The sequence below is a fragment of the Pleuronectes platessa genome, chromosome 3 (assembly GCF_947347685.1).
Source record: "Pleuronectes platessa chromosome 3, fPlePla1.1, whole genome shotgun sequence".
In the NCBI taxonomy this organism is placed as follows: Eukaryota; Metazoa; Chordata; class Actinopteri; order Pleuronectiformes; family Pleuronectidae; genus Pleuronectes; species Pleuronectes platessa.
In genome coordinates, this window is record NC_070628.1 from 17,654,002 (window position 1) to 17,664,014 (window position 10,013).

The window sequence follows — 10,013 nt, forward strand, 5'->3', positions numbered from 1 at the left end:
TGAAACGTGGTACAGAGCTGGTTCGGGGGACACATGCTGAGGCTCATATTAGCAAAACACCGTGAATACGAGCTTCACTATATGAGCGGGTCCTTCGCTTGCGCCTTTATTTTGAAAATAATAGAGCGGAAAATATTATTTTTGCCGCACGTAAACTAAATGAACGCTATGAGCCAGAGCTAGCTAACAAACTGAGATGCTACTGATCAACACTCCTCAAGACTCCGGGGGAACTTTATCCTTCTACTATTTCATCACGGTCATGTTTGTCGTAAGATAATTGAATCATCATTGGCTATTCAGCTGGTTTCACTGTAACATGGAGCTAGGGGGCTAAAGCTAGCGTGAGCGAGGAAAACCCCACGTTACCTTGGTTAGCGATAAACAAGTCAACTAGGTCCCAGTCAACATGGTGAGTTAACCTTTCAGCACACCTACATGAACGCACAGGACAATTCTAATGCTGTAGACTCATTTTAATACTATGGAATCATTTGAATGTTATAGACTCATTCAATACTATCGACTTATGTTAATGTTATAGACTCATTTAATCATGTAGTCATTTTAATACTATAGACTCATTTTAATACTATCGATTAATTTGAATGTTATAGACTCATTCATTATTATCGACTCATGCTAATGTTATAGACTCATTTAATACTATCGACAACTTTTTATGTTATAGACTCATTTAATAATATAGGCTCATTTTAATACTGTCGATTCATTTTAATGCTCTAGACTCATCTTAATGTTATAGAGTCATTTCACTGCTGTAGAGGAATTATTATGCTCTAGACTTATGTCAGTGCTTTAGACTCATCTTAATGTTACAGTCACATAAGTTCTTACCCTTAAAAAACGGTGCTCCCACTTTATCTTTGTAGATCCTCTCTCGTGTGAAGCCAGCGGTGGGAGTAGAGACACAGGTGAGCATCAGTGAGAAGAAGAAGAACCAGACCAAGGTTCCCCGGCTGGAGGAGTACCTGCAACAGAGAGACTACCTTGGGGCCCTGACACTGTTGGAGGTACACACACGACCCCAGCTCCAATCAAATCACAGTTTTGTTTCTGTTCCAGTGAGATTGTGGTTCAAAGGGAAATTAATCCAATTCATTAAGTCCAGTCTATCATCAGATAATTGTCAAAAGTTTCAATATCCAAATGTGTTGGTTCTTTTTAGTTTATCTCAAGAATGTGGCGCTCGCTGATTTTGATATAGTATCATACAGTTTGAGTATAGAGAGGATGAACATACAGGTAAATATCTTAGGGTTGGAAAGGATGAAATATTCATGATAGTCGATAAGTATTTCTCACAGAAAAGGGGTGGGGCCAGATGAGTAGGGAGAATCCTCTTTCACACATGATCACACACTATGACTGAAGAGCTGCTGCTGATGTGCCGCTGTCATCTTCAGTTTCAGAGAAATGTCGGCGAGAAAGAGGAGCATGCCGACCTCTGGATTGGCTACTGCTCCTTTCACTTGGGTGATTACAAGAAAGCTATGGAGGTATATGATTGAATGAGTTTGTGTAGAGATGCACACGTTCTGTACATAGGGGTCCCTGATGGCAGTATATCACTTCTGAATGCTTGTCTAACGAATGGATAAGTTCTGATCATATTTGTAATCATTTCCTTGACAGGAGTACAAGTCTCTGACCATGAAGCCTGATTGTCCTGTTGATGTGTGGGTCTATCTCGCCTGTGTCCTATTTTTCTTGGGTCTCTATAAAGATGCTGAGGAGGCTGCGTCAAAGGGTAGGCATGGCAACCCAATAAATTTGTTCTCTGTACTGAATTTTCGCCTCTTAACCTAAATATTCTACAACGTTATCTGGGGAAAGGACATCAGTATTCTGTGGAACTGTTAAGTTTATTTTTTATAAAATCAGGGAACCAATTTTTGTGAAATACTTTTGGTTACACTAGAATCAAATAAGGATTATTATGTGTGAATTCTTTCATTCTGAGTTCACCATTTGACATAAGGATAATATTTGAGTTTTTTCATCAGCATTCAGATGTAAGGTAAATCCACTATAATATGCCAAATTATAACTTTATAACACTAAAGCAGTCTGAGGTTTTCCAGCAACAAAGCAGCACTGGACACAGAGTCACTGGAGTCTGAGTATCAATGAGTAGCTCTTCAGTTTTTCAGTTCTGTCCTCATAGGTTGTCAGTCAAATAAGAAATAAATAAAACTCAACCAAATATAAGCCAAATGTCTTCAGAGGTTTGATATGCACACTCTGTTTCCCCTACGAGTTTTCCTCTGTGCGCCATTTGCTGTTTAACTTGTCTAGTAATTAACCTGTATTCTTCTATTGTGTCACATGGTCAGTGTTACCCTCTCTTTAGTAGATTTAGCAATTTTGGTCACAAGGTCTGATGTACATTTTTAGAATGTAATCAACCAGTGTTTCATTTTTATGATCATTTAAAAAAGTCTTATTACACTGTTATGCTTTGCTGTCTCACTTTTTAGCACCGACGTCCCCGCTCCAAAACCGGCTCCTCTTCCACTTGGCTCACAAGGTTGGAAAATAAATGAAACTTTACTGCGATGTATTTATTTGTACTCTTTGCTGTCACTCACTCACAAAAAGTTCACTGAGCAACAGTGTTGGTCAGGTTATGTCTCTAGTATGAGGTCAACTTTGAGGTCTGTACACTGTAAACTATCTGCTATCTTTTTTTCTTCAGAGACATGTTTATGATCCATGTCTTCCAAATTGTATTTCATTGTTTTTGTCTTCCTGCTTTCCCCTCCAGTCTCTTACCATTTTGTCCACCTGATCAGAGCCCTGTTTGAAACGTTCCTGTTGTCCTCATCTCATGTCTCAGTTCAATGATGAGAAGAGGCTGATGGGTTTCCACCAAAACCTGGAGGATGTGACGGAGGACCAGTTGAGCCTGGCATCCATTCACTACATGCGTTCCCACTACCAGGAGGCTATAGACATCTATAAACGGCTTCTGCTGCAGAACAGGTCTGTGCTTTCCCTGGAACATGTACCATTCGTCCATCACCTTGACCAGTGTTCGTTTTGTCTATGTGGGAGAATGAGATTTTATGTGCTTCACCCCTTGTCGAACCATAAAGATAATTCAAGTGCTACGGACCTGCTGAGCTGGCTTCTTGTAACACTGATATACTGTGTCTGTAGTATCAAGGTTAAGAAATGGAAAGCCTATCACAGAGTTGCCCTGGCCACTTCTCTCAGAGGTCTATTCATTGGTTTGTGGTATCTTCGGTCTAAGAGGCACATTTTTTTTTTAAGGCAGCAGATGTAACAGCGTCTGTGACAGTCCTCTGCAGCAGCTGATGGCACACTTGTTGAAATCCAAATTAGCTTTACTGCTACCAGTAATGCTTTAGACTGCTACCACCTGCTGCTACCTACTGTGCAAAAATATATATATATCTTCCTCGTGGCACATTTGCATATGTGTAGTCTGTCCCATCAGATATTCACATTTGTCAGGTCATATATTAGAATGAATCTTTAATGCCTTTTCAAGCAATATAAGATAATAGTGACATGACTAGTAACATGTATATAATAATACATAATGCAATTGTTATTGTATCACATTATATCCCCCACTATAGGAAATAAACCAGAAATACATTTTGAGTCCATATCCCATCTTGTGTTTTCAGAGATTTCCTGGCCCTGAAGGTGTATGTGGCTCTGTGTTACTACAAACTGGATTACTACGATGTGTCTCAGGAGGTGCTGGCCGTGTACCTGCAGAGCATCCCTGACTCCACTATCGCTCTGAACCTCAAGGCCTGCAACCACTTCAGACTCTACAATGGCAAAGCAGCAGAGGTAAAAACCATGTCTGACTACGGCTGGTGGTTTTATGTGTATATTTTGAAAATGCAGGTAATTCCGCAAGAAGTATCAGCCTGACTGGTTGTCAGGAGCTTCAGTGTTTTCTGTGGGGGAGAGGAGCTCCATTAGACACAGACTTGGGGCTTTTGAACTATGCAGATCTCTTACATAAACAAGAACCTCTAAAACACTAGATGACAAAGGAAACTGAAATAAGCAAAATATGTCTCCTTTACATCTAATGTAAAGATGTGAACACGAGATCTGATTATTTGATTGTCAAACATAAGTCACAGCTTACGTTGATTTAACAATGAAGTAGTTGTCTTTGTGTCATTATGTTTATCAAATGTTTGTTCCTATGTCACGTTGCAACATAAAAATCCAAACTTCTTTTTGAGGAGTCAACGTATAACGTATTTCACATTTATTGGAAATCCTTCTTTAATATTTTATTTCTTGTAAATGTTCTGCTCATCCTTGTCATTTCTGTGTGGAGGTTAAGTAGAGTAAGGTTGGACTGGATGTTTGCATTCTTTCCCTCTCAGGCTGAGCTGAAGAACCTAATCGACATCTCCTCCTGCTCCTTTGAGTTTGCTAAGGAGCTTATCCGACACAACCTGGTAAGCTCAACTTCTGAATGTGGATGTGTAGGTGTGTCCACACACTGGTGATTTATATGCTAGATTCCCACATGGTGAATCTCTCCCTCCTCCCATGTACTGCAGGTGGTGTTTCGTGGTGGGGAGGGGGCTCTGCAGGTGCTGCCTCCTTTGATCGATGTGATCCCCGAGGCCAGACTCAACCTGGTCATCTACTATCTCAGACAAGGTGCGGGCGGCATTGCAGTTCTCTGAAAAAAGTAAAACAAGGAAAATATATTTAATTTTTCCTTTTCAAAGGTTTTATTGTAAAATTATCTGTAAAGAATAAAAAAAATTCTGTAAAGACCTATTTATCACTGAGAGGTTATAATACCCAAATATAATACAAGAACATTTATATTTATATGAGTCTATGGGTTTTATATCTGTTTTAACTAAACTGTAAACAATACAATAATATGCAACAGAACTAGAGCCTCCACTAAAGCCCAACATTCCCCTTATGAAACCACATTTAAAATCAATAGCTACAGATTTTTATTTGGATCTGCACCAAATTGCACACAAACATTTATATCATTCCCATTACATGCCGGATTTTTTTTAATCAAGTTCTATTTGAAACAATTTGAAAACCCCCCTGGCCATCTCACAATGTTAAAGTGAGTGAAAAACCAATCCTGGATCCTCCGTCTGATCTGGATCTTTATTCTTTCCTGACCTATACCATCCTACCACCAAGTTTCATGGTTATCTATCCTTAGTATTTGTGTAATGCTAACTAACAGATAAACAAACAAAACTTATTTAAACAAACTCTTTAACAAGATAAGCAAATCCCTCTCTATTCAAACAAGAATTACTGTACTCTCTGCATCCTTTTCATCCTGCAGTTCATTTGATATATTGTTGTTTTAAGTGTCACATTCTATTGAAATGTGCTCTAGTTTATACAATCACATTCTTCACTTCCAGACGATGTCCAAGAAGCTTTCAACCTCATTCAAGATCTGGTACCAACCACACCTCAGGTGACGATTCTCAGTGACACAATGATTGTTTTGAGTATGTTGTTGTAACTACTTGGCTTAAATAAGAATGGTTTTACTAACCAGGCTCATTAAAATTAGACCTATTATTAATCCTCTTCTCCTTGTTCCACTTAAGAATTCATGAATTGCTTTTTCTTTCTTCGTTACAGTTTTTCGTATCTTCATCCTAATGTCACTTGAAAACTGAGTGTTTTCGGTTTCATTTATCTGTTCACACTGTGTTTGAAAAAGAGCGTATCAAATGATTGTATGATCATTTCGTATTCTCTCAGGAGTACATCTTGAAAGGAGTGGTGAATGCCGCCCTGGGACAAGAAATTGGATCAGTGAGTATTTGTGTTAAACTGGAAGAGTTGCATGTAAATGGATGTGATCATGAGAACCCAGAGTGTGAGACAAACATGCACTTTTATCTCTTCACAGAGGGATCACTTGAAAATCGCACAGCAATTCTTTCAGCTGGTTGGCGGCTCGGCGAGCGAATGTGGTACAGTGAATCAAAGTTTAATCAATGTGACCTTTTTACAGAAACCCAGTGCAAGCATGTAAAAAGATGTTTTGTCCTTTCAGACACTATTCCTGGCAGACAGTGCATGGCCTCCTGCTTCTTCCTCTTGCGGCAGTTTGAAGATGTTCTCATTTATCTAAACTCCGTCAAGGTTGGTGTTGCATAGAGTTTTTACTTTACTGAGGTATCAGTGTGTAACCTGGAGCTGAACAAAAGACTCCCACACACTGGGTGATAAGTGTCACTTCAGATGGCAAGTGGTGCTTTGCAGATGAAGGTGTGTATTTGTGTGTTTTTCCCTGTGAGTTGTACGACCAGCCCTGACACTTTGCATGCTCTTTATTTCCAGACACATAGCTGATCATCCTTTTTCGTGCAGATATAACTGTTCTTTTCTTTTTGCAGGGTTACTTCTACAATGATGATACATTCAACTTCAACTACGCTCAGGCTAAAGCCGCCCTAGGCAACTACAAAGAAGCTGAAGAGGTACCTCACTTCTACAAGAATCTACAGAACTGCTTCTTTTAAACTTCAATTCATTCCGATTGGAGCTACTGAATATTGTGTTGCACTAATCACAATTTTTCTTTCAGGTTTTTCTGCTCATTCAGAGTGAAAAGATCAAGAATGACTATGTTTACCTCAGCTGGCTGGCACGATGCTGTACGTATAATATTGACATGATCAAACTAACTGTAAATGATTAATTAAATGAAAATCTGAACATATATCATATCTAATTCCTCATGTTTATGTGAAAAAAAGGATTACAAAAATTAAGCAAAACAACAAAAACAAAACATTATTTCAAGGCTGTAAAAATAGCTGAACTTCACTGAAATTATTAATATAATCCTGTGAAGCAAGAAAAATACAATTTAAGTCAGAGTAGGGTTTTTAAAAAGCCCCAAAAAAACAAATTGATAAATTGCGAAGACTTAAAATGAATCCTAAAGTTGAATATAGGTGAAGCGTTGGAGGGTTTGGATTTGACATTTTATTATAACTGAAGTGAAAACAGGAGGAATATGATCCAGTTTCTCAGTTTTGTGATACATTTGGCAGCAGCTTTATAAAGGTGAGGCCTTTACAGGTAGACATGAAAGAAGTTCCAGTTCTCTACAGCTGTTGGCATAAAAGCAGAGTGGGTGCTCTCAGAAACCCTGAGCTGGTAAAAACAAGACTTTATTCTCGCTCACTGAAGCTGAGGTCAGAGTCAAACCTCGCTGCCAGATTTTCTGGCCTCAGGCCTGAAAGAATTTAGGGTTACTCTCGCACTCGCTTAGTATTTCACTAGGTAGCTCTTAGAAATGGAAATCTTCATTAAAAGATTCCCCTTCCTTTCTTAATCTACATCAATAAAAATCTGCCTACAGGCATTTTAAATTTTTTCCCCGAATGTGAAACTACTGAAGTTGCTGAAAGTGGCTGTGATGATGGATTATTGGATTATTTTCCTTGTCAGATGTAATGAACCAGAAGGGCCGACTTGCCTGGGAGCTCTATCTGAAGATGGGCACTTCCTCTGACTCTTTCAGTCTGCTTCAGCTCATCGCAAACGACTGCTACAAGGTGACTCCACCATCTTGTATCATCTGAGCTTAACACCTATAACCTCAGAAATTCCTGTGTAGATGTATGAAGTATTTGTCAATTGGCAGGGAATGATTCACCAGCAATTGATCAATCGATCAATGAAGTGTTCAAGCTTGTAAATCAATATGTTGCAGTGGGTCACGGTTACAACATGTTGTTTCAGATGGGCCAGTTCTACTATGCAGCCAAAGCATTTGATGCTCTGGAGAAGCTGGACCCAGAGTCAAACTACTGGGAGGGCAAGAGAGGAGCCTGTGTTGGAATCTTCCAGCTCATACTGGCTAACAAGGAGTCCAAGTATGTTTGTCTTGTTTTTTTATCTTGTACAAAAGTTTAAGTCTTGATTACACATTTAAAAACGTTTTCTTCATAATCCCTGTCATTACCCAGTAACATCTGTACTCAAAATCAAACATCTGTGGTCTGTGTGAGTGGGTGTGGAGTAGACACACGAGGGTCGGTGCATTCTTGATCTAATCTTGTTTATTCACGTATCCTGTTTGCGCTCTAGGGAGACACTTAAAGAAGTCTTGCCCTTGCTGCGCAATTCGGGAAACCCCCAGGTTGAATACATCATCCGAGCTCTGAGGAAGTGGGCCAAAGACAACCGAGTCCTCCTCTCATGACCACCGTCAGCAGGATCCACCTCACTGTAGGCCTGCATCAAGAGAAGCTACATTATACATTAATTTCATTCAACTGCATGAATGATATCTCTGCCACACGAAGACTTTATTATTGTTAGTGTCATGAAGACATTTCTATTTCTGATATAATGTACTGTTAAATGTCTTTGATGCAAATATGTACTTGTATTTTTGCATTAAAATATGACCATGTTTTGTAAAGTAAAGTGACTTATTTGTATGAATTTCAGTGTAGTTACTGACTAAAGCCTTTTCCTCTGATTTTATGGACTAATACAAATTTACAATCATACAAGATATGAGACTAAACTGTAGAGGTAGAAAGTCAACATGAAAAACAAATCAGGTTGTCATGAGCAACATAAATATATTTATATTCCAAATGTATGTCAATATATTGTTTTTCAGTTTGTATAAATCTTTGATACAAATGGAATCAACAGAATCAAGCTGATATAAACAAATAAAAAATATTTTCTGTCCGTCTACTTACATATGTGTATGTTATACTCACCCAGTAAAATTTTTAAATCAATCAGATTAAGGAAGTTATTTATCTAGATTATTTTTGAAAGACAACTTTAAAGGAAACGTACGATTCCTCACACTGTTTAATTATGACTGAGTCAAATCCCAGTTCTTTACTAGATGCCTGTCTGAACAGTATGTTGTCATTGGAAAAAAGGAAAAGTTGGCGGTCAGTAGTCAAACTGGAAAACCCTGTGAGGGCTGGGGATGTTGAGTATCCTACATTTCATGGAACGATGGAAGTGGCGAAATTTCCCTCAGCCAAACAGACAATCATTACATATTTTAGAAACCATGACCAGATGAACGTACTCTTCACTAGGTTTGAGTATGTACATGTTTAGAAGACTATTTATATACTGTGTTTCTCTTAGTGACGTTACTTGGCATCGACATGTTAAAGTTGCAGCTTGATTTACACGCACTAGCTCGCATTTGCACCATGTGTCCTGTAAGGATTACTTATTTGTAACCAGGTTAAAGAACACCACTCTGATTCAGGGTTTTACATCCATAAATGCAGGGTTTTGTGGAAGACAGCCAAAGCAGCAGAGCTTCACAAATCCTGAGTTTTAGTCCCTAAAGCTCCGGTTTAGCTAAAGTTACATCCTACAATTAAACCTAAAGGTCAATTTAAATCTTAAAAATTTTACGCCCCCTCAACATTTACCTGGCCTGATGAAATTATACTTGACTGTTCCAGAGAAACACTATACAACCGTTTCTTCATGCTGAGTTTTACACCTGTGATGGAAATTTGACCTGCTGAGACTTCTGAAATAGAGAGATTTGAGAATAATAGTCTTTTAATTATAATGAATTCCTTGCCAGGAAGGTCAGACATCATGCAGCATGCGAAGAGCATTCTGCAGAGGGAATGACAACAAAACAGTTGCAGGCGTGTGCTTTTTATGCAGGAAGAGATGTGTGTGTGTGTGTGAAGAGTTTAACTACATGTGTGTGTATGTATGTGAACTATGTGTGTGAACTGAGTGAATAGTAAAATCCCAGGAAATAAGACACAGACACATGCTGAAGGCCTCTTCGAGCTCTTGGTGGGGGAGACGAGCACAGTCTCATATTTGTGGCCCTGATGTCATTTCGGCAGTTACACAAACAGATATAGTATGCATAAGCAGAGATAATATATATATCTCTGCTTGGTATGATGTGTGGTATGATGGTAATATTTTCAATTACACACCCAATGGTAGTT

General features: G+C 38.7%; 1 protein-coding gene across 1 annotated transcript; it reads left to right on the plus strand.

Moving 5' to 3' along the window:
* Nucleotides 1-114: 114 nt before the first annotated feature.
* Nucleotides 115-8,761, plus strand: ift56 (intraflagellar transport 56). Its single transcript, XM_053418471.1, has 18 exons — nucleotides 115-412; nucleotides 894-1,034; nucleotides 1,428-1,520; nucleotides 1,657-1,771; nucleotides 2,502-2,551; nucleotides 2,861-3,006; nucleotides 3,681-3,852; nucleotides 4,407-4,481; nucleotides 4,587-4,689; nucleotides 5,439-5,494; nucleotides 5,788-5,841; nucleotides 5,939-6,002; nucleotides 6,086-6,174; nucleotides 6,429-6,512; nucleotides 6,620-6,689; nucleotides 7,492-7,598; nucleotides 7,786-7,919; nucleotides 8,134-8,761. The coding sequence occupies exons 1-18, from the start codon at nucleotides 410-412 to the stop codon at nucleotides 8,246-8,248; spliced, it is 1,671 nt and encodes a 556-aa protein (XP_053274446.1). The 5' UTR covers nucleotides 115-409; the 3' UTR covers nucleotides 8,249-8,761.
* The last annotated feature ends 1,252 nt before the right edge of the window (nucleotides 8,762-10,013 follow it).

Bases quoted from the DNA above. Each gene is read 5' to 3' on its own strand.
- ift56 (XM_053418471.1), top strand. The intron at 5,842-5,938 runs GTGAGTATTTGT...ATCTCTTCACAG, and splicing joins TGGGACAAGAAATTGGATCA to AGGGATCACTTGAAAATCGC. The intron at 6,175-6,428 runs GTTGGTGTTGCA...TTCTTTTTGCAG, and splicing joins TTTATCTAAACTCCGTCAAG to GGTTACTTCTACAATGATGA.